The sequence below is a fragment of the Centropristis striata genome, chromosome 20 (assembly GCF_030273125.1).
Source record: "Centropristis striata isolate RG_2023a ecotype Rhode Island chromosome 20, C.striata_1.0, whole genome shotgun sequence".
Taxonomy (NCBI): domain Eukaryota; kingdom Metazoa; phylum Chordata; class Actinopteri; order Perciformes; family Serranidae; genus Centropristis; species Centropristis striata.
Genome location: NC_081536.1, coordinates 14,387,454 through 14,412,161, shown reverse-complemented (window position 1 = coordinate 14,412,161; position 24,708 = coordinate 14,387,454). Strand labels below are relative to the sequence as shown.

The 24,708-nt window shown below is 42.2% G+C and overlaps 1 protein-coding gene across 11 annotated transcripts in view; it reads right to left on the bottom strand.

Moving 5' to 3' along the window:
• Nucleotides 1–6,278: 6,278 nt before the first annotated feature.
• pax2a (paired box 2a) overlaps nucleotides 6,279–24,708 on the bottom strand; it is a 31,250-nt gene continuing 12,820 nt past the window's right edge. For 4 of the 11 annotated variants that reach the window (XM_059358854.1, XM_059358857.1, XM_059358852.1 and 1 more), the window contains 5 exons: nucleotides 20,890–21,065; nucleotides 18,479–18,599; nucleotides 10,721–10,822; nucleotides 9,187–9,273; nucleotides 6,279–9,035 (listed from right to left, as the gene is read on the bottom strand). In XM_059358854.1, coding sequence (XP_059214837.1) covers nucleotides 8,959–9,035; nucleotides 9,187–9,273; nucleotides 10,721–10,822; nucleotides 18,479–18,599; nucleotides 20,890–21,065 — 563 coding nt within the window. In that variant the 3' untranslated portion in view covers nucleotides 6,279–8,958. Of the gene's footprint in view, nucleotides 9,036–9,186; nucleotides 9,274–10,720; nucleotides 10,823–12,098; nucleotides 12,309–18,478; nucleotides 18,600–20,889; nucleotides 21,066–24,708 lie in introns of all 11 variants that reach the window. The other 7 variants (XM_059358851.1, XM_059358855.1, XM_059358850.1 and 4 more) reach the window with 3 other exon arrangements.

The following is a 24,708-nucleotide window of genomic DNA, read 5'->3' as shown; positions in this document are numbered from 1 at the left end:
AATTTACACAGTCTGGAGCAAGTGCTGAAATAATTAGGGGAGAGAAATCTTTGGCTTGTGCAAACTTCTTTCCACCATTGCAGAACAAAATAATAAAGAGAATGTGTGTGAGACAAAGGCAAGAGACCCCCACGGTGCCTGGGTCTCTGCTTCCTGTCAGGAGTATTCCTGCGGGGTTTCACATGACAAAACGCAGAAAGTTGTTTTGTCCCCGTGCCTGTCACAATACACCCTCATAACCGCAGCTGTGTGTGTTGTGTGCATATGTGTGTATGTGTGTTTGGTTGTGCACTTGCACATGTGTGTGTGTGTGTGTGTGTGTGTGTGTGTATGTGTGCGAGTGCGGGGCTGTGCTTTTCTTCTTTTGTGCTGGCATGTTGTCTCGCTGTCTTCCCTGTCAGCTCATAGCCTGGCACCTGCTCTCATGTTCCTAATTAGTCTCATTTAATTAATTATATTCTACAGCACATCTTCTCTCTGTTCATATGCAGAGTCTTTCTGTAGGTCTCACTCCCATCTTTCTACTCTTTTAATTCCTTATACTTTCCATGTTATCTATTTTAGTAATATGGCAGTTTGATGAGAGACAGAGGAGGTTGTGGTAAGTTCTCTTCAAATACTGAACATGAAAAATAATACTTCTTTTAGTTGACTGTGGTATCATACTCTCAAAAGCTGCACTTGGTAACTTTTTCCACCTTCCAAATTTGATGCTAAATGAGCGTTTTGGCTGCGAGACAAGCTGACAACCAGCTGACTCTCAGACAGAATCTCTTCAGTAAGCTGCAGGAAAACAAGTCCAGTTTCAAGCGTGGTGAGTAAACAGAAATCAGGAAAGCACTTTACCTGTGACAGTTGGCCTAAGCACCTCTTTCTTCTCTGTTAGCTTTTCTGTTCCATTTGTCAGGTTCACTTGGCTCGTGTGTTGTCTATTAGGTGTATTTTCACTGTGCTTAGCACTACAGTAAAGGACTGAATTGAGAGAAATGAGACAGAGAGGTGAGTTTATTAGCCCCTGGAGTCCCTGGAGTAATTGCTCATCATTTGGCCACAAGTTAGTAATAAGAAATATGTATTTTTACTGATGATTATCAAGATTTAAATACACAACAATATCTGACTCTGAAACACCTATCCCAAAATCACCTTAATGTAGCATGAGGTGTGATAATTCCTTAAAACCAAGTGACACTAAGGAGGGGGCATCCAAGGTACACAAGCCCATCAATGAACGTCAGTGGAAACAGCGTTGAATTTCACTTCCTGATGTCAGAGAAGAGGGGCAGCCAGTCGCGGGCAGCCTCCCAGCTGCCCCTCATCCCATGTTTTCCACCAGAGGATCCTGCGCTTAAAGAAAAGATGCGGTTAATAATTCAGAGCCTTGATGAACACCACCCAACACCGCCACAAAAGACAAGATCAAACTTTTGGCAAAGCCAGCGCCGCAGCGGGCCGATAGTGTTTCCCTGCGTAGCACGCTGTACGTTGACCATATGGACATCATAATCACCCATGGGATGAATCAGCAGATTCTTGATCTGGAGCCCAAAATCACACGACACCTTAATTAGCTGGTGTTGATATCGCCCTTCACAGCGCTAATTTGTCACCGCCAACAAAACAGCTTCTGGCAAGCAGGGTTCTGTTGAATTTTGTCGACACCGCTAAGGAAACAGAGACGGAGCATTTGAGGTGACAAATATTCCCTGACAGGTAGCTCTTCTTCTTTTATCAACAAAGATTTCACATTGGATCATGTTACATATCAGTGGCCAATTATGAGGAAATGAGCATGAGTTTGTCTTGGTTACATCCTGAATAATAATATGCAGCCATCATTAAATTATTTGGAACTGTGTTTATTCCTGATGACATGTGGTTCCCAATAAGGTGTAAATAATTGCTCCCCTCCTTGGGAGGCGTAGGCACCATGAAGCAGTGGGTTGAAAAGGTCAGACGTGTTCTGCACGCCAGCTCTAAAGTGGTTTATTAGCATCCCAACGACATATTCAGGAGATCGTCTGAGACATAATTACCTGGATAAGGTACAGATGAATACTGTATTTGGGGGAGAAGGCAAGGTTGGTTGGATATTGGCTTTGTCTCCATTAACCTGGAGCGCGGTGTTAAAGGATCTGTTTGTGGAGAGAAAATGACAGGGAGCCGGGCTGACGGGGCTGGACTGAGACAGTTAAAGGCCCCTCGCTGCATAGGATAATTAATAAATAAAATACCAGGGGAGCCCCTGCCATGCCTTCGTCTATGACAGGGGCTGTCTCCAGTGCGCTAAAGCATTAAATGACCAATTTCTGTCAGACTAACTTCCACCACGCTCTCTCTCTCCCTCTCCTTTTCTTTCTCCCTCTCTCTTTTGCGTGCCCTCTCATCTCCACTTTGCTCACCCCTCTCTCCCTCGTTCCCTCCCTCGCTTCCTCGTTTTCTGAAGTGGGGCTACTTTGCTCTCTTTGCACTGAGTTTTTCAGCGACTGATGGCTCTAGTTCATTTCTGCTGAATTAATTGGTCCCTGAATGAATTCTGTTGACAGGGCAATTCATCATGTGTTTGGCCTGACAGTGACTGGGTGTTGGGAAGGGGAGGGGGTGGAGGCGACGGGGAGTGTGTGTGTGTGTGTGTGTGTGTTGGGGGGGAATCGGTGCGGGGAGCCAGTCAGAGGTGGTGGGGGTTGGTGATTGTGGCCTCCCAGTTTTCTTTCTCCCCTCTTTGCCTCGTCTCCTCTTCTTCCTTGTCCTACTGGAGCTACACAAGTCTGGGTGCTCTTGTTGCACTGTTTTACCAAAACAGTTGGGACCCCCCCTTCCACACACACACACACACACACACACACACACACTCTCAGACTGGGCCTCTGTCAGACAGAAGACCCTCTCTCAGCTTGAAGGGGGCACACAGGTCAGTGCTACCCCATTTTACACATTTTGGCCTTTTGTTACGCCCCTACACACTTCCTCCCCAACCTCAATCCCTCCCCACCACTTGATGTGCACACACAAACACCAACTCTCCACAGCTCCTTAGCCCTTTGGAGAGTGACATAATCAGGTAGCGAGGCATATTTAGTGCTTAATTACACAATGTGTCGCACAATGGCCATTCAAAACGATAATTTAGCTCCTGAAGGGAAATTGCTCTGCACTGCTGACTGATCTAACTGGGATGGGAATGGTATAATAGCATATAGTTGGCAGATGAGGCCTGGGTTGAGGAAAGCAGCAATTGCATTTCTCCAGACAGCTCTCCGACTGCTCATTATTCTAATTGTGAACTATGCTACAGTACAGGATGCACACAGAGCCTGAGCATCCTTTGAGCTTGAACATGGAGGAAACCTCTTTAGGCTGTATTGAGTCAATCAATGCTCACTCATTACAAACATCACAAAGTCATGTTCTTGTCGCCTGGATGGCCTCACCCACCGACAGTGAAAATAACCTCATAATCATCGTTCTGTCAGGATCAGGATCATCAGAGACCGGGCTTGAACTCTCTGACTCCTCTGCCACACTGAAATAATCTTAGAGATGATGATTTTTTTCCCACAAGGACATTTTTACAAATCTTTATTTTAATTTTCAAGGCCGTTCATCCTTGGACCAAGATGATAAACACGCTTTGCTTCTTCAGGGACACTTTAAAAAATATATATTTAATACACATCACTTCAAACACAAACAACACTAGAAATAACTCTTTTGAACACATTACGTAGCTTCACATTATACCTCTGGCCCGCTGTAGTGCTGCCTCTTCTCAACCCAAATCCATTTGGGATTAACAGAGTTAACGAAGGCGACGTTGTGAACAATACTGCACCCGTACAGCCACTAATTAAAGCCGCTTCTAATGAGGGCTCGTTGATTGACACAGCAGGGTTGGCCTCTCCCCTCGCCAGCATCAACTATGACAGGCACATGATGAGGCTGATGACAGGCTCCCATGCAGGCAGATGACAGGACGTCACCGCTAGACCACCACTACTCCTCATCTGTGAACAATACCGCGCTCGTGTCACACCTCCAGATTCAATGAGTCTTGCTCTCCGGTCATCTTGTCGATGTTTACACAAAGACAAATCATTGCATATTGAATTGTAGGTGTATTCACTGTACTTTGTCATTGTTCGATCACTGGTGAGAAAAGTAATAGAATCTAGATATGCTCTTAAATTAAAGTACAGTAAGCAAAATATGAGTATTAAGTAAAAGTGGTTCCGATTGCTGATAAATGTTCATATGTTACATTATTGGATTGTTGATATTAATGCAACAATGCATTGCATTTTACCGTTGTAGTAGATAAATCTGAAAAAGAGGAACAATAAAAGTTTTTTTCTCTTATCTTGAGTTATTTAAGTGAAATGTCTCCTTGCCAACCGCTATCAACTCATGGTTATCTGAAACCTCTAAAAAGGGGTCTTTCTGTTTTGTGCAAGGGTTTTGTATTGTATCTTTATGAGCCTTTCATATGTTTTTTAATGGAAACTCCTATTGAAGTAGAAACGCACTCCACCAAGGCACATTCTGACTAGAGGGAGTGTTCAGGTGAATTTTCATGTCAGCAACAATTTTTTCCAAATATTCCAATACCACATGAATGCATCATATATGCAACGTTAATCTAAGTGAAATTTAATAAGTGTATCTGCCCCGTCATTTGGATCTGCTCCCATAAATGGGTTCTTCTATGGACCATGGTACATTCTTCCAACAAGTTTCATGAAAATGGGGCCAGTAGTTTTCACGTAATCCTGCTGACAAACAGACAAAGAAACCGACACACAAACAGCACCAAAAACATAACCCATTTGATTCAGGTAAAAAATAGCTTTCGTGCTCATATAAATTGGATTAAAAATATAACATAGCATAATAAGGAAGACACCCAAGTATAGCACCTCAAAATTGTACTGTAAGTTGAGTAAATGTACTTTCCACCACTGATGTCAACTATAAATCTTACTAGAGATGCTAATAAATAAGTTTTAAATATATATATATATATATATATATATATATATATATATATATATATATACATAGAACTTAATGCAGTAAATTGATGTCAAAACAAAACTTTAACCTTGCCGGGAATTGCTTCAGTCTGTGTCCATCTACCAGCTCTTTACAATGAGCTTATTTCACTGTATATATTATCAGTGACAGACATGAATCATGCCAAAGAGGCCTAGCTGTAGGGCATCACCAAGCCAAGTTGACAATGAGGGTGAAGTGTTTGAGTAAATGTTGCGCGAGGCCCATTGGCCCCCGTGGCAGGGCCTCTCTGTGCGGGGTTTGAGAAGCCCCGAGGATGACAGGTGCTTTTCGTAATGCCTAACTGATGAGAGCCAATCAGTGCGCCCCATTCTGCTGGTGTGTGTCTCTTCTCCTGTTGTTGTCATCTGGCCCGCTAAAGTAAAGATGAGCTTGACTGACAGATGCATCCGGGTTCACAGTTTATTGGTTTCTACGAGAGAGCCAGATATGCCAATTTAGACAGGGTAGTGACAAAAAAGTTCCCATCTAAATGGAATAATTTTACCACTGGGAATTCTCAGCTGGGAGAGGAAGGAGTGTGTGTGTGTATGTGTGTGTGTGTTTTATCTTTTAACAAGGCCTGAATGACAAACACATAGGACAGTTAGGGGGCTGACAGAAACAGCAGCTTTTGATGCTTCACAGGGGATCCATGAAATAAACAATAGGCAGAGGAAGCAGGGAAATTGAATTACAACAATTGTGTGTTTTGGAGTAGAGAGTGCAGAGAGGAGGTGAAGCAGCAGCAGCAGTGTGGTATAGCAGGATGAAACCGATGCATCATTAAATATACTGGAGTCAGAAGCCGGGGCAACGCTCTCCTGCCTTCCCAACTGTCCTGCTTCTTTGTTTCACCCCCCCCCCCCCCCCCCTTTTTTTTTTAAAAACTTTCTCTCTCTCTCCCTCTGTCCTACACACACACACACATACAAACACACACACACACAAACGTGCTTTAACATAATGCAATTGTTCCTTTTATTGTAGGCTACCTTTAACAGCAATCATAATGTATATGATTTCTAACAAACAACGTGCTCTGCATCTATCATGTGTTTCATATTTGAGAGTTGTAACCCGTATGAGTGCCTTCTGTAGTCCTGACTGTTCATAAAACCAAACATCAATACAACAGCAGCAGGAATGCTCCCCGGGAACCTTGAACTCTGAATCATTTTCTTATGGGGTTAATAATGAGGGGGACACCGAGTCAACGACTGACATATAAAAGAATTTATTTCTCATGTGCACAAAAAGAATTGGAACAGAACTGAAACAGAACAATGATTGAGGCCACGAGGCTTTCCGTATAGATTTTCATCAGAAATCCTTTTTATGTCCATGACACATCTCCTGTATCATCTTTACAACAGCAAGAAGACCCATTCCTTCAGAGGTGCTCCGCTTCCTAAAGCAAAGGCCTCGCCTGCATAACGGTGGCGTGCACTCTGCGCCAGTGTTTCATTTTCAGATATGTCGAGCTACATGTAGACAGAAATAGGCAAATCCCAAGTGCAATTTGTAGAGGATAGCTTCTCCTGAAGAGCAGGGCTGCAGTCTGTTTCTCTGTTATCTGGTCCCCCTCTGCAACGACAGTTAACCCTGGTACCAGATGATGTATTTGCTTGTGTGGAATTAAAGTAAACTTCATCTTGGATACGCTAAAGAGTTGTATTGGTAGAAAGAGTGGAGGGAGGGAGGAGAGATGGTAATAAGTGTGGATGTTTGTCTATACATGGAGGCACAGATGACTGTAATTTGGATTAACATAATGATCACAACATCTACTAACAGCAAACAGGACAATATCTTTGATTGTTGCCAAGGACTTCAGTTTGCATCTTCATTTAAGGGAATTTGTGGAGCAAATGTGAAACGAGAGACAGACCATTTCACACCGGAGGTCTTTTTTTGTTAACTTTTATGCCGTTCTCCATGGGGATTACTTCATCTGAGCCCAACAACAAAAGATGATACAGAAAGCCATTTAACTCATTGCATAGTGACATAAAACATCATCATGACATTATCATGAAAACAAAAATAAAATGACAAAGACAACCTATGTGATGTTAGCATCTGATACCTGCTGCTACAGTATATGCAGCCACAGGTTATACAGTAGTTGTGCCTTTCTTCAGAGCACAACATTACATTAAGACACAAATGTAATGCATGTTTTTTTTCAGTCTGTATATCTACAAAGGGAGCCAGTACATTAATATGATACTGCAATGGTGTGTGTGATATTATTTACAAGGAAGAATTGTCTTCACATTATTCACAAATCATTCTACAAAGCAGCATTTTGTTTGTTGTTGAGTATTGAGCCACTGAATTCCACCTTTTTCATTACAGTCATATGCATCATGTTGTTCACCTGTTGAAAAGTCACGGCATGTTCAGTGTTGACTACTTATTTAAAAGATAATACTGCTTTATTTATGCATACATATACTGTAAATAAAATATTAAATATCAAACTAAGTCTTTGGCAAATGTAGTTAAATGTACATTCACAAAATATTTTTTTTCCAAAAAAGCAAACTGAATCAGTATTTCCTTTCAGTCCCTATGGAGAGTAAATCAAGGAGGGTGGTGAATATGCGTTTGTAAAGGCAATTAATTTTGTTGAACAGGCATGAATTTAGGTTGAAAAAACAGGTTTGTAAGGCAATTGTTGAAGCTAATTTACAGTTGGTTTGCTCAACTGCGTGCAGCTTTCTGAACTGTGTAGGCATCTAGTGGTATGACTAAGTAGCTGAATGGATTTATAAGCCAGAAGAATTGAATTTGTTCATGTAGCCATAGGGCTATGGCTTACAAACTCCTCAGAAATGTGAAAGCATCGCTTTGTCTGTCTGTCTGCTTTGTGTTTTTACGCCTAAACTATCCAACATAAATAGTATCAACTAATGCTTAATTAAATTGGTAGATTATTTAAACTTAATTTGAAGTGAATGTACCAAATAAATTAAATAAGCTGAGGTTATAGTGCAAAAAAAGAGCAAAGGATGATCATGCATGGACATGGACATGACTGGAAAATGAGGGAAATGTGACTCTGAAGGAATCTTTGATAGCCTTTTTTTTTTAGCATTAAAAAATCGTGACAGAAAAAAATAATTTAAAGTATTTAAAATTCTGGCGAGGCCATTTTGTGGTCACCATGTTTTTAATACTTTGCAAAATGATTTACATTTTTTACAACTGATTGTTTGTTTGCCACAGGGAGTGTGATGTTGGTCTATATAGGGCCAGTAAACGTTGTAGGACATGCATGTGATAATGTCGGTGGGACAGGAGAAATGGGAGCACAAGTCAAAGCACCAGAGTAAAGCCCTCCCTACAGTGTGGAGCCAGGATCTCATTAAGTGTCAAAGGGGCCTCGCTACGCTGCTTCTAGTCGCTGCATCATCAAGCTGTGGGACCACTGTCATCTCCCCTGGACTTCTCTCTTTAGAGCAGAAAAATACTGCAGTTCATCACATAAAAGGAATGTGAGGATCCATGAATAAAATAACAACAACAACAACAGCAACAAAAAATAAAAACCCACAACATTTTTTTCCACATGGTATTCTTCACACTGTTTTTCTTCAATTTATATTTTATAATATATATATTTATATAATCTCTTAAAGTCATTCTGAAATGTTCGGGGCCTGTGAGAGATTGAGGGCATGATGGGTGAGTTCTGAACGCCCGCGGGCCCGTTTGACCCAAAGTGTGACGTTGAAGCTGGGCTAGATGCACCGGCGCCGGTCCTTCCTCCACATCACGTAACATCACGGGGTTTTCCTTTAGGATTCCACCTCGCTTCCCTTTGACCTCAGTGTTTCTCAGACGGGGACAATATGGAGGCCGAAGCCGTGGCCCTGCAGTTTGAGCTGGTCTCCATGGTAACTAGTGGCGGTCGTAGGCAGTGGCAGCAGTGGGAGGTGCGGAGCCACGGGATGCGGCACTATAATAATAAGGGGAACCTGAAAGTTAACAGAAGAACGAGCCGTTGGAAACCACGAGGTCAAACATCATGTAAGACACATGTGTGGAGACTTTATATTATTCTTTTTAAATATGATTTTAGTAACGGAATGTTTGAAATGTTTTGATATATAAGAGAAAGACGCTTACTTAGTAACGCTGGATTGCTGAACCGCCATGCTTCGTTGTAAGTGGTGTATTGTGGATGAGAGTAAGGGTTCCCAGAAAAGTCCCCTCCTGCAGAACAAATCAATAAAAACAAACATTAGCAAACAGCTAACAAACAGAAATGACTGACAGCTTTTGTGAAATATTAAGCTGTAAAAAATGTCTATACACCGTTGCAGTTACATTACAATCTTGTCACAAAATAATGTTTCTGCTGCTTTTCTGTCCTGGCTGCTTGTCCAGCTTGTCTCCACAGTCCCTTCAGGTGAATTGATTGTTTTATTAATCCTCTGTTAGTCTTTAGGATTTCCTCTACTCTTTCCTTAAGTGAGGACTTCAGTGCTTTCTTTCCTGCTTTTAAGCGATGATGCTTCGCTTCAAAACTCCCTAATAGGTTCTGAGAGACTCTCATTCGCTCTTTGTCCTCCCTGTGCGGGTCGCGCTGGAAAGGACGGGAGGCTGAGGGGATGTCAGAGAGCGATGCTGTGGGTCCACAGGTTTCCTTCTTTTATGAGACTATAAAGGCTGGGTTTTATATGAAGCTGCTGAAGAATGGCCTTTGCTTTAACAGTGTTTGGGGCCAGTCACTAAATCTTAGTCATTCACCACCACAGATGGAAAAAACACTCCAACCTCTGGATTAAGGAGGAAGCTGTGCTTGTGTGCGAGTATATCCATAAACCCTCTCCAGATAATCCGATAAAGCATGAGTAATTTTCTTAATTTCAGATATCAGCTTTTACCTCCATGTATATCTAAAGGTGTTACCCTCATGCAGCTCACTTGTAAATACTGCACGCCTGCTTTGATTATTGGTCAGAGTGAGAGGTACATGTCTCTGAGCAATAAAGGGGAATTGTGTTTTCAGTTGTTTGGAGGAGAGATCTACACACGCTGGCAGCTATAGCATCCCCACTGCTGGTCGTGTAACTCGAGCTCATCCCTGAGAGAGATAGTGATTTAAATATTTACAGGCCCTCCACGCCTCTGTGTTTTGACCCTTAACTGTTTGCTGTGAACCTGAACTGCAGGTTAAGTAGAGGGGAAAGAGATACGCTCTGCAGCTCTGGGTGTCCGGGGAGGCGAGGAGAGGAGCAAAAGCAGTGTTTATCGACGGGGCTGGTGAGAGTGCGCTGTGTGGACACGGCGAGGGTAATGAGCGCTGGGAGCTGGAGTGTAACTGAGAGGAACTGTCCTATCACACGGCCACTGATTGTGGTGATCGCCTATCGAGTTCATCTAATGTCCTCGTCCGCAGACGCTAACCACACGCTAACCGCAGTCTAACAAAGCTATAACAAGCTTGCTTCAATCCTTTGGGTCAAGAGCAACGCTTTAAGCTTTCTGCAGTGTTTTAACAGTGAATGTGTTTTTGCATGTGCTACATGTTTACATGAAAAGCATTAGCACTTGTTTAGCTTAAAGTGACCTCAACAAGATCAACTGAAGGGGACTGAAAATAAAACCTGTGAAAGTAAAATTAATGGCATCGTAAAAAGGGAGTAGTGCCACCTACCAGGAACCATTCCAGCGAGTGTGGAGGTGGGGTAGCTGCCTTGTCCTGTGGGGGGGACATGAGGCGGGTAGCCAGGTAGGGTGGTGCTGGCCATGTCTCGCCCTGCAGGCACACAAGAGGTAAATGCTTACAAGGATGCTTTAATACAGTTCAGTTGAATGTGAATTAATATTTTCCAGTTTGACTTGACGGTACAGCTTAAAGGTATACTATGCAGGATTTAACCCCCCCCAAAAAAGCTACAAACCCAATTCCAAAAAAGATGGGATGCTGTGACAAATAGACAGAATGCAATAATTTGCTAATCCTTTGCAACCTATATACAATTGAAAACAGTACAAAGACAAGATATTTAATGCTCAAACTGGAGCACTTGTGATTCACTCATTCTCATTCTGAATTTGATGTATTTTGTTTTAATTTACACATAGCCATAACTTTTGGCACAATAATGGCACAAAATATAGCGTTCAGAAACGAGTGTGAATGTTGGGTTTGCTTTCATTTTTACATTTTTTTTTATGTTGTTGCATAGTATGCTTTTAAATATACATTTTTTTTTTCTTTTTATAGGGAAAAACATATTTCTCACTATATGTTTTAAAAGGGATAACAAGCACCTGTCACATTGTATTACAAAAATTTTTTAGTAAGCAAGATCATTTTGCAATAATGCTAAAAAAAAAATGCTAAAATGTTGACAAATATATAAGATGTTGCAGCATGTTTCATGAATTTTCTGTTTTTTCCAGTCTGGGTTGCAAGAGGCTGAAGCAAACATATGTTATTTTGAAAGTTACTAAAAAAGATACATAAAATGATCCAATCTGAGACTATAACTGCTTTACCATTAATATACAAACTTCCTGAGCTTTTGTAACCAACAGTGGCGCTGGGCCAATGAGAGCTCTTTCTGCTCCACATTCAGTCCTATAATTAACCAACAGTATCCGCCTGGCTGGATGAAATGGCGCATGTACAGAACAGTGACATATGGGCCCAAAACAACATTACATCTCTGCCTCTGCACACCCCGTTTGCCCCCCCTCCCCCTGACTGTAGGCCTGTCACGAGGCTTGAGGGACCTGGATGTCTTTTGTTAACCCGAGAGATGAGCGAGGGGTCACTGCTGGAGAAAAGCTGGCTGGAGCGGGGAGAGAGCAATCGCTGTTAATGAGGGGCAAACAGTAAGTTTTGCTCCTGTATACAAAACAGTCGGGCCACAAAGCATGATGGGATTGATGGCTTTGCAACGTGAGAGGCAGACGCTTTAATTTGGTGTATATTTCAGAATTATATAAAAAATGAACAGTAAATCAACTAAAGAGAGAGTGAGCTTGATTAGATTTTGATCTGGGCCTTATGGGTAAAGTTGTACCTGCTATAAAGGGCTGGCTGGCATACTGGCTGTAGCATGGGCCATGGGCAGGGTAGCTGGGAGTAGAGGCATCTACAGAGAGGCTGGACTGGTGGGACAAGATGTCGGCTAGAGCAGAGTCGCCAACAGAGGAGGGGGTGAAGGGGGCAAAGGATGCCTCATGGGGCTCTCGCTTTACACACATGGAAGGTGGATATGATGGGTGAGAGTCTGCCAGGTGGAAAAAAAAGAGAAAAAACTAGATATAATGTCGACATGCAACCCCACACATACTGTACATACACTCACAGTCACTCATGTTTGGTGGGATGGATGTATAGCTTTCCATAAACAAAAGGAAAACGTAGAGGCAAAAACAAACAAAATGTGTCGCAGCAGAAGTTTTTAGATTTGACGCTACAACAGGGCAATAAATCAAACAGGGACAGGACTTCAAATCAGTAGCAGATTTGTGGTATGAATTACAGGGAGCCCAAAAGATGAGTGACACTTCAAGGAGTGCAGTTGCTACTGCACATTAACTTCCTCTCTTTTACCAACTCAACGCCAGACATTTCATATGACTTCTGAATAGATAAGCAGTCTTAAGCAGTTGATTTGTTCATTTACATAGCATATAATAATAATCTCATATGCACCCAGCAGTAATTCATTCAACTAAGTGGAAACATACACCAGTGAAATGTTGCAACAACACATCGCGCCTGATCAATCAAGCTCAAATGCGTAAAAAATTTCCCCAAGGTTTTGGGGAAAACAAACAACATAATCTCACGGCTGCTTTCTCACAACAAAATCACTCCCACAAATAACCAAACAATCGGCTCGCAGACAGTTCAAAACTCTACACTTTGATCTAATTTGGCTGATGAGTCTTGGCATCTTTCATTTCACCGGCTCTGCCTCTTGAACCTATGCAATCAATGTGAGCTCTGTCTCCGGCCTCTCCACGTCTGCCGCAGAGCCTTTTTCTGTTCGCTGGGGCCTGTAGGGAGAGATGGCTCTTTCCCGACACCATGATAGCCTCATTAGCTGCTTCCCCCATCATTGTTATTTTACAACAGGACTGTGTGTTGCGATTCCTCATTAAGATAAGGGCTGTTCTATGGAAGGGGGATGCAACCCTATCAGCCCTATGAACCTAATGCCAGGGAACGTAACTGACTGCTTTCCCATAGAAATCTACGGCAGGTTCCCCAAATCTCTTTGTCTTTGTGACAGCTGTAAATGAGGACTTAGACAGAGGTACTGCAATTACACAGAAGACTTTCATCTTATTGAGACAAATAGCACTGTTATAGAGGGAATGTTTAACTATGAGTTTTGAACGTATGATCAAATCATTAAAAAGACGGTTGCCACGAATCTCTGGCATGAACAGAAATATTCTAATGAACGGACTTTGCATTTAATTGGATGGACCTAAAGTTTGTCACATTCTCGGTACAAGTATGTCATGAATTTATTGGAAACAAAGTCTGCAGATAGGAACGATCGCTCAGTTCTGTTCTACAGTTAATTATATCTAGCATGTACTCTGTTAAAGTCTTAAAACAGCTTTTAAAAGTTCAGTTGTTCTGAAGTTGATTCGGGTGCATAACAACCACAATCTACCCCCAGGAACCAGTAATTCATTGATACAAGACAATACAGCAGATAATGATAAGGGTTAGCCATAAACTACTATATTCAGCGTACACCTACAATATACAGCATTATGGTATGAATGGTAGGCTCAGTAATCATTACTGTTCTAAGAAGCATTTACTTTGTTATTAGGGTAAGAGTGCATGGCCCACCTACCCAAAGAGACATTAACCTGAACTTTAGTAAAAGACTAACAAATACAAAGCCCAGGTCAGGTCTGTTTACACTGTACCTTCCTGCACACTACTGTAGGCTTCTGTTTTCTCAGCACCTGAGCAACCGATGTCAAACAGACAGTGGTTACGACGCAACAACAACCGATACAAACGCTGCGTTCAAGACCACTGAACTCTGAAACTAATCAGACATGGTGTTGCTTATTGTCCTGGAGACGAGGCAGCGCCCGGGTAAAGGGAGCCTGTCAAATCACAGGCCCTGATGATGGAGATGGAAGATAAACTCAGGGTCCTTGGGGACTCTTCTCCCCAGCAAACACATCTCTGAAAGAGTGGAGACGCTATAGAGTTCTCCAACATCTGTCTCTGCTCCACCACTGATACCACGTCTGCAGACCCCATCAACCATAGAAATGGACTGTTAAGAACCTACAACGGCCCTCAGAGTGATGCGTCCAGATATAGCTACAACAGCCTTCTCTTATAAGTGAGCATTTCATTTTTAAGCGTACACCAAGGAACTTCAGCGCACAAACCATTTACTGGCAGAACTCTTGTTTTCAGATGCTGACACTCAATCTGCTGAGAACTTTTTATTCCTGCAGTATATTCAAGATCGGGTAGGTAGGGCAAAGTCATCTGGAGGAGTCCTCAGAGAACTAAATGTTAAATTTACCCTGACAGGGACACATTCACGTTTTCTTCAAGTACAGCCTTCACTCTGCTGCACTGTCGAGGTGGTGATTCATAGAGCCTGACTGATGTGGGATTTTTGAGATTAATATAGATTTTAGAGGGGAAAAATTCACTGATTACCAATATAGCAACCAATATAATGAAGTTTTGAGCTGGAATGAAAATAGTTCACAAATTTTGCACCCATACTATACAAATAAGGTATTCAGATGGCTAAAGAAATAACTTGAAGAAGGGCTATAATAAAGTTTTCTTTTAAAAGTTTTCATATCGATATAACATTCATGGAGATACCTATAGATACAGATATATCTAATAATTGGCCAATATTGGTTGGAATCCACTCATTTTAACAGCTTTTTAAGGAAAAAAGATAGTAAAAGGCTCCGTCCAGTTGTTAGTAAAGAACATATGCAGGGCCAAATACCTTGAATTCCCCATTCACAAGTTTAAAGTCATTCATTATCAAATGTGTGCTCAAAGGGTAGTGTGCTATTGTGGGGGGGTGATATAAACATTAATTTCCGAGCTTGGGGCTGCAGGTGTTAACTGAGCTGAGACACGCCGTTTGTCACCAGGTGACACACCAGGCACCACTGGTTAGGCTGCTGTTTGTTGTTTGCCACCCAGCAGAGAATGGCTGGTACTTCCAAGTCATGAAAAAAGGGGCTCAGAGTGTGGTGGTGTACATTTTGGCTGAAATTATTATGAAATAATTCATGTTTTTGTCACCTAAAAAGAGAGGTAAATAGGTAGATAGATAAAAAGAGAGAAGGAGCATCTGCTAGAGTTGAAGTAGGTCAGAGGGGTGCCCATTTACACCCAGCCTCCCTACAGACTCTGGTGAGAGTGATTATGGAGCCCAACCTTCACAGAGACCACTGTACTCTCATTGGACCTATTTAATTACTGATACATAGCCACAATACTCTACCATAATTTGTCTCACATTTAAAGTCTCAGGATTAGTAAGTCAAGAGGCACTGGATCTACAGAATACTAATGCTGTTTTCTCTGTTCAGGTTTCAATAGAAAAGTGTGCAGTCATAAATTCTGGAGCGGAGCCAGAGAGCAGGAGTTAATCATGGCATGTTGTTCTATCTGCACACAACAGTTCACAGTGTTCTTCCACTGGACACAGACACACAGCAGTTTCTCTACAGTTTGCACACAAATTACGATTCAAAAGTACTAAAAATATGCACAGCACTAGTGTAAACATGTTAATAAGTAAATCTGTGATATTTAACATAATCTACTTGTCAAATTAACAAGAAGTCCTTAAAAGAGGATAAGAGAATAACTTTCAAGAAATTATTGACAAATGTTTTTTGTTGGTGGTGGTTTTTACAAAATGGTAACACTACAATGATTTTAAATTTATATATTGAAAATCTAAAGACAGTCATTGTGCGAGAGAGAAAAGTAGGAGAGGAAATCTTTTGTAAATGATTGGTGACTCTTACTAAATCCCACTGGTGCGTTTCAGTGCCCTGCGTCTCTCTGGTTTGGCTGCCGCCCTCCTTCCTAGGTAACCGTCTCTTTCACACATCAGGGTAAACAGAGGACACAAAAGATGGCCGACATTGCTTTCACTAGCGCCCTTGGAACGCAAAACTGAGCACTTCATTAATCATTCATCTTTAATAGATTATGCAAATTTGAGGACATAAAAATCAACAAGATCAATAACTGTATGAATTTTAATTGGGAGCAGAAAACATTTAAAGAATGAATATAATCTCGTAGCTCCATCCAGTATGAGAGCGTAATTTATTGATAATTGGATCCCAGCCTAAGTGAGGAAGGTAATTTAGCATTTTTCAGCCTTGGCAAACATTCCTATTTACAGGGTTTGCTAATGGCAGAAAAAATAATGTTATGCAGTAACAACCTCCACCCAATCAAATGCTTCATGCATTACTTTGCATAGTCGTTAAAATTAAATAATAAAAGCTTACTGGATATTACTTCTGGCTTTAATTTGGTGCTCAAAATACTCATTTTTTAATGCTTGTGCTAAAGTGTGTTGTCATTTTCCACTCTTAAGAAAAGTTTTCTTAGTTTGCCTGCTCATTATGCAATCTGTGGCCCTCACATGTATCGCTTTAGGAGGCCCCCCGGCCCCCAGGTGGCTTGAAGGCCACCTGCTATGAGTGTGCTCCCCAGAGCGAGACCGCTTTCATAGGAGGAGCCCAGCATAAAAGACAAAAACACACCTTTCTTCTCCTGAGGCCCAACTTTCTGGGGCAAATCTACCTCCCACATATTCAGGAATAAAAAAGGGGTCTTTCTTTTCCCATCGCTCTGTGTCTGAGTCCGGGGCTGGACTGTAGGGATCATTTGAGAAGGGCCACTGCAGTTTTCAATCATGCTGTCCTCCTCTTTACTTACTCTTTCTCTCATACACACATATACACAGTGGATTCATTGACTTTGGTGCCCACTGCATAATTATGGGTGTTTTATTAAAGACTGGCATATTACTCTGGAGTCAGTGTGGCCATCAGTAAACCTAACCTCTCCTGGGAACGAGCCTCAGCAGCCACATTGAAACAACATTTCAATTAACCAGGCGGCCATCAACCTCGACAGCAGAGCAAAAGAAGCCATAGTGCAATACAGGGTGGGTCAGTGTGGGTTATATGATACAGATAGCTAATACTACAAGATATTCAATACACTGCACCTGCCATTACCTGTTGGCTCTCAGTGGAAGTAACTATTGAAAACAGCAGCAGTTGGAAAAAAACTGTAATTTCAGTGTGTGTGTCATCTGTATCTGGGTCTCTCTCTCTCTCTCCACAGCATGAGGCAGCCAGCCAGCCACGGTGCTATTCCAGCCGCTGTCAATCAACAGGCTATCATAGCCTTTGATGACAACGTCGTGTCGCGGCGAGAACAGCAGCTGTCTCTTATGAGAAGTGCTCCCAGTCAATCTGTTAGCGGGCCAATCCGGGCTAACACAATAGCCAGTTAGGAGCAGCGTGTGAAAGGCCTGTAGGATTTAATGGGCTCAGATGATATATATCGCTTCGCTCTGTCCCTCAGAAATAAATACACAGAGTGCCTCAAAAAGTGGCTCGAAAGAGCTTTTTCATTTGGTGATAAGAATTTAATAACGCTGGAAAATGTGAGCGCCATAAGGAAGCGGCAGTCAAAATCTTGATTACTCAATCATGATGCAATATCAAGATGATTTTTTACAATGCTCAGTCAAAGTTGAACAAATCTGAGGAAAACACTATAAAAAGTTAATTTAAATCAGTGGAGTTTTACATTTTAATACTTTAATCCATACGGATAACAGCTTAGAGGTGAAGGCACAAACAACTGAGTGATTATCAGTATTATCAGTTAGTATTATGAAGTGACATATTCTGGGTGTAAAATGACAGTATATAGTGCATTGTCATATGGTTTAGGTGCAGTTTAACCTCATATGTCAGCTGCTCTCACCTTTAACAGCTGCAAAAGTGTGCACATGTGGCCTCTGATGATTATAGGATTTAATTAGACTGATTTGTTTTATATCAGGAGGATGAGGAATGAGTAAAATTTGTTTAGCATCAGATTCACTCGGCTGGTGAGTGGGGGCGGAGAGGAATTTGGAAAAATTTGATATAGTATGTAATCATGAGTATGATATGGTTTTATTTGAACTAAAAAAACTTTTGGAGAATAGTTAGGAAGATGCCGTGAAACAATATTTAAGACGCAGTAGTAGTAAAAACAGAGCTACTGTCAATGCTATGTTTGTGTTCTCTGTCCTGAGTTTGACCACCTTGCTGCAGATGTTTTCGACCTGCTGCAGCTGTGTGTATTCTTTTAGGGATCAATCTAGCGTGAGTTAGATTGTACCTGTCACAACAGAGTAGCTCTGGGAGACACTGGAGGCGAGGTCGGAGCTGGCGCTGGTGGAAAGGCTCGGCTTCACGTCATCCAGGCCAGCGTTCAGGGACGGGAGCGAGTACTCATTCGCCTGTAGACAAACACAAAACAGATGCAAAAATGTGTCAGCGGAGAAATGCATGTGAGAAGAGCTATTAACAGTTTCTATATGAAATAATTTTACATTCCACCAGATTGTGTCATGATCTCCCATGCACTGCATGCAAGTCCACTTTGTGTGCAAGTTTTAGAGCAGCTTTTCCAGTTATATATGAAATATGTCTGAAGGAAACCCCTAGTGTATCTGAGGAAGCTGTCTGTGATCCTCTCACTGTGTTTCCTTCTGAATATTTCCTGTGAATTCTGCGAGCACCCCCCCTCACCAACCCGTCCCGACCCCGCTCCCCATGCTTTACCAAGACCTATGATGTATGCATGCATTAGGGCTTGTCTGAGGAGAAGGCAGAAAGGGAGAGAGGGATGAGAGAAGGATTGGGAGAGGAGTGAAAGGACGGGGTGTCAGCTGGCTCTTTGTGCTCCACTGCAGTCATCCCTGTGACCAGTCAAGGGAGGAGACATTCAGGGCTTTGTTACAGGAGAGACATGTGGTGTGGTTTTTTAAAGGGGAGTACAACCTCAAAATCAACCTTTGTGTTCTCGCCTCCAGGATGAACACATAAAACTGGGTTAATAAAATGATAAAATAATGTGTATTGTTTTACGCCTTTCATGCTTTTATTAGTATTATTTACTTCATATTGGAGGTTTTCATTGCATATCTTTTCAACTGTGATAAAACCGCTGCCATCTTTCATGTTTTACAATTTGTCATTCAAAAAAGTGCAGCACAGCATAAGAAAACTTAGTGTGCGTTATAATACCATACTATTTAGAATGCCAGAAAATGTCACAATACATAATATGTTGAATGCCAAAAATACCAGGATCTCCTACTGCATCTCTAGTTGCATTTTGAAGTGTGCAAGCCAGAATGCTTTTCTGGCTATTCTGACCCACAATCCTCTGCACAGTATATATGAGCAAGAGGGTAAAAGTAGTATGTCCCAATGCAACAGTACATACTTTGATGGGGCAGCTGAAATATGTACTTAAAGTAAAAGAAAAGTAGGTGTTTTTGAACGCAGGTTTGATGTATAGATCAAACACCAACTATCTCTATATTTACTTTAATCCCAGGTTAATAATCGGCTAGCAGCTGTGATGAATCCTGTTTGTTAATGAGATGACACTTCCTGACCTGGCTCTTCTTCCTCTTTGAAAGGATAAGTGTGTGTGCACACATTTGTGTCTGTGAGTGTTTGTGTCAGAGTGCGTGTGTGCATCTGTTTGTCTCAATGGGACGGGGGGTCCCACAGGGGCGAGCTGGTGACCCCAGTCTTGTCTGCCTCTATCCCAGATAAACTCTAATTGTCTGCTTACAACTGTTCCCTGGCACTAGGCTGGATGTTCCTCTCTATTCCGCTGGGCCTCAGCAGCACAAGAGCCATTTTGTCATGCAGATGGGCTGTGGGCAGGGCTGGGCAGGGCTGGGCGGAGGGCGAGTGGCAAGCACAGAGGGGCCTGAATGACCTGACCACATGGCTGCCAGAAGTGTGGGAGGGATGAGGCCTATTCAGCCTGGCCTCTTCAAAATGGCTTTTTAATGCCCTGACGCAGACACCAGACAAGCCCCTAATAGCCTAATATCCCACCTTTTCACCAGTTTAAGAAAAGGAGGGGGTGTTGGAAACAGTGAAAAAAAAGGAGGTGCACAGAAAGAGTGGAAAGCGGCCTGATTAATATTACATTAAATTAAAACTGATTTTTCTGGACCATTCTGATGCCGTTTTTCTCCCCCCTCCACCACCTTCCTCTCGCCTTTTTAATACCTTCTCCTCCACTCTTTGTGATTGCAAGTCATTTCCAATTCGTTTTGGTATTGATCTTGCCGTAGAAATCACTTTGGTAATTAGCTGCATTAGGGGCTGTATAGCAGGCTGAGGGGCTGTCCCTCTGATTTATCGCCGCTGTAATTCCCCGCGATCGCGCAGAGATGAAAATGAACTCAATTAGGGCACTGCTAAGGCTGCATGGGCACCCACATAGAGTTCCAATGAAAAAATTAATAGTCTCTTGTTGTTTAACAGTCTAATGAATGTAAATAAAGGTTATCCGCTGTAATAGGCTGTAGGCTTGTAGGTTGCTTGGAGCAAGAAGTTGTACAGAGCTTTTTGGCACCTATGTGTGCCAGTTTATTCTCTTTATAGTGTTAAAAAATCAATGTATACTATTTTACCGAAGAAGGACAGGAGAAAAGAAAGCAGGTTGTCAGTGCTTGGCTGTAAAATTTAAATGTGTGGAAAGAAATCTGTGTGACCAACCTGTTCAGGTTTGATGTGTTCTGAAGTGGGGAAGACATCAGGGTAAGAAGGACGTTCGAACACACGGTCCAGGGCCTCCAGCTGCTGCTGGGTGAAGGCGTCCGCTCGCAGGTGCTTCCTTAAACTCTCCACGCTGCCCTGAGAGTCGCTGCCCGGGCCTGAGCCATCAGAGCCATCTAGAGAAAGAAGGAGAGGAGAGAAGGAAGGGCGACAACAGTCTGCATCAGGACATAGCTCCAGTCTTTTAACTTGATATTATTCTAGCAGGCTAGCAGTGTGAGATAAGAATAAGGATATTTTTTTTTTTTAGCTCAACGGGTGTGAGAGTGATGGCATGAGGAGCAGTAGTAAATTCAAGCAGCATGTCTGCCTTTTATCTCCCTCTCTGTTTTTCACTGTCTCCCTCTCTCTTTCCCTCACACACAGACACTCACTCAAGCAGCTCTGCCTCCCCCCCACATCTTCTCGTGGCCACCATCAGCACGGTCATCATGTGATAGGTCTATGGTAATTGATGGATTACCTTCAGTGCAAATATATACTTGTAAGGGAGAGCGTGTATTTCAGGAGGAGAAAGTAGGGCTGGCGATTACATACAGAGCCTCTCATTCTGCCAGCGGGAAATGGAGGGCCATTATTTAACTGTACTATTTCCTCCTGAACATATTACCCTTCCCTCTCTCTGTCTCTCTTTCTCTCCCTCCATCCCCCACATATTGCCCGTCTTCTGGAAAACAGAATGGAGTGGGGACGGTACTCAGGGCCGAATGAGGACGGGGCGTCGAGGGCAAGCGTATGCATTTCCTCACTCGGTCACACTCTATATAAACAAATGAGCCCATGCGTCCCTCGTTCTCCTGATCTCTGACCCTATCAACTCGGCCAGGGAGCCCGCCGCCGCCGCCGCCACAGCTCTCCCTCTGCTCACTCATCAAGTCCTGAACACTAAAAGAAGAAAAAAAAAATCTGCAGCTAAAACCTCCAGCCAGCATCCCAGGAACCTCCACTCCACTGCCTGCCACCCGCCACCCTCCCTTCCTCCCTATACCCCAACGCCAACAGCGGATGAGGGCTTTAGCTCCCATACAAATCTGTCATTCTAAATTTGCAGCAGATTATGTTCTCTCCTGGGCGAGCCAGCGGTGATATATGATATGCAAGGCCGCTATTGATTGCCTGATCCGCCAGCAGAGGAGGGAGGCGAAATGAACTTGGAATGAACATCATGCCTCAACTCATTGTGCGTATAATACTCTACTTAATCCCACATTTTTCTGTGCTATGGAATTCAATTGATCAATCATGTTCCACTGATGGTACCATTTCAGGGGCGTTATTGCCATTCTGCTCGGCTGCTTGACCTTTTTTCAATGGCTGAGGCCAGAGGATGAACCCGACTCGCACCAAGAAATAGATCCATGGAGAGAATGGAATAGGGGACTGCAATTGGGTATGAGTGTGTGCATGTGTAGAACGGATTGTGTGTGTACATGTGTGTTTCTCGGCTAAAATATATTGACTTTAGCTTTGTGTAACATTTATGAAAGAATTTGGGTTTTTTTCTTCTGCTACGTGTTTTTCCTACCATCGGTTAAATATTTTAGCACATGCTTTTTTTTTTTTTCAAACAGCTCCCTTGGGTGGAGGGTTGGGGTTGCATCATTAGTGTTGCTGTATGAGACTCAATTGTTGTCTGTGGTACAGAAGAAAATGGAGTCATTAATTACCTCATATCAGCTGGTCGGAGAAAAGAGGCGAGCTCGATCAATAGCAAGTGTTTGTCATTCACTATGGAGGAGCATGCTTATACTCAGCACCCTCTCACACACTTAATCAGGCCTTCTGAATTGGCTGCAAAAGGACATACATTCACATCATAGGACACTTTTTGGTCTGTGATCTAAATAAAGCCAGTTGCCAGAATAAATGTTGTTTTGTACATTTTCTGCAAACTATAGATGCGTTGAATCTTGATGTTTCTGAACCAAGTAGATGCAGTTTAAACACATGGTTAATGTTGTGAATTCAAACATAAAAAAATACTTATTTTTGTTATGGTTAGGAAAAGGATTACGGTTTGGGGGAAAAAAACATTTCTGCATGTAACGTCTGGAAGCAATTTCAATAAATATTTGAAAAGAAAAATGACTAGTTGACTTAGTCTATCATGTAAATTGTCACCCATTTACGTATAGTTGTTAATTTATGGGTTACGTTTAAATAACATTGACTTTTGGTTTCACATGGGACACAAATAACAGCCTCCTGGGTGAAAGTCTGGTGTATTTGACCCGTCCAACCCCGACCTCCACACTATGTGCACTGTGAAGCTCAATATATGGCATCGACAGGCAGGAGCATCTTATACTGACATTACAGGATGCCAAAAACATTTCATATCAACATATCTGTGGTTTGCAGAAACAAGCAATACCTTTTTTTTTGTTCAGCTGACTGGGGTCTAAATGTAAATAAAAAAGCCTCAGTAGCAAAATTAAAAACAACATTTTGGAACCTGCTAATTGATTGACAAGCATTTTAGCCCAAGGACTAACAATAAACAACAACTAAATCTATATTAGCAACACCTATGGGGTATTGTTAGAGGTTTGTTTACACCAATAATGGTTTAGAAATTGGACTGAGACAGGCCTAATTTTTAATCACGTTCGGTTAAAACACACACAAGTTTTTCATCTCTAACTCTTGAGTTATGCATGTGAATATATTTCAAATTTATGTGGTCGAAGAATTACTGATTCGGCCTTTAAATAGGAATAATACTAAATCATTTACTTTCAGAAATCGCCATTAGAGGTTCTTGTTTGACATATATCATAAGATAGCTGCAATAAATCAGATTCATCCTTTGACAGTCAGCGTGTCAAGTGGAGTGTGAAGCCCGACTGTCAGATCGTGTGTGTGTGTGTGTGTGTGTGTGTTTCTGTGTCTCATTGACTGGCTTCATTTTCTCAGTGTTTCTTCAACCCCTTTGGGTGTCTCAGCAGGTATTCTCTTATCACTCCCACAGCACCAGCTGACTGCATCTCTTGGTTTTAACACCAAAGTGTGAGGAGACAAACCGAGATAAAAACAAGACTCTCCAGCGGTGACACTCAAACCTAAAACAATGTACTTTCTTTGATCAGCTTGAATAAGCGGATGCTGTTTGGCCTCGTTGTGTCTAAAAGTTATATATTTCATAATGACGCATTCAAACATTTTAAGTGGACTTTGTATCAACTCAAAGCCCTGAAGACAAACAAAAAAAAAATGGGCATGAAGCTGCAACTTATCTTGCTGAAAAGAATCCTTTTCTAACACACTCATGCATGTTCAGCCATTTGTACGCACACACATACAGCATTAACAAACAACAGTAGCTACTGTGAGACAGACCACAATGGTATCAAAGCGGTTCTGTTTTGCTTTGTCTCTAAGGGGGATGTTAACGTCCTGCGGTGGCATGGTGGCACTTTATGTCCTTCTTTCATCTCCCCTGTCCCTCTGATAAGATAACTCAGCGGAGAGTAGAGGTGGGGGCTTGTTTGAAAGGCAAATGAATTCCTACACACCGCCCGGCTCTCTCCGTAAATCAATGACATGGGGTTTCCTAGATCAGAGGCTGCGCGTCCTCCGCTGATAGGTGAAATGATGCTATCGCAAATTGTGGATCATTTGTTGATGTTTTTTAAAAATGCAGTTATGCTTGAATAAAAAAAGAGAAGAGAGCACAAACAAACTGGTATACCCAGAGGGTGAACACTCCTTCCCTGTAAGCTAGCTATATTTATGAAATCCCTGAAGCGGAAAGGAGAG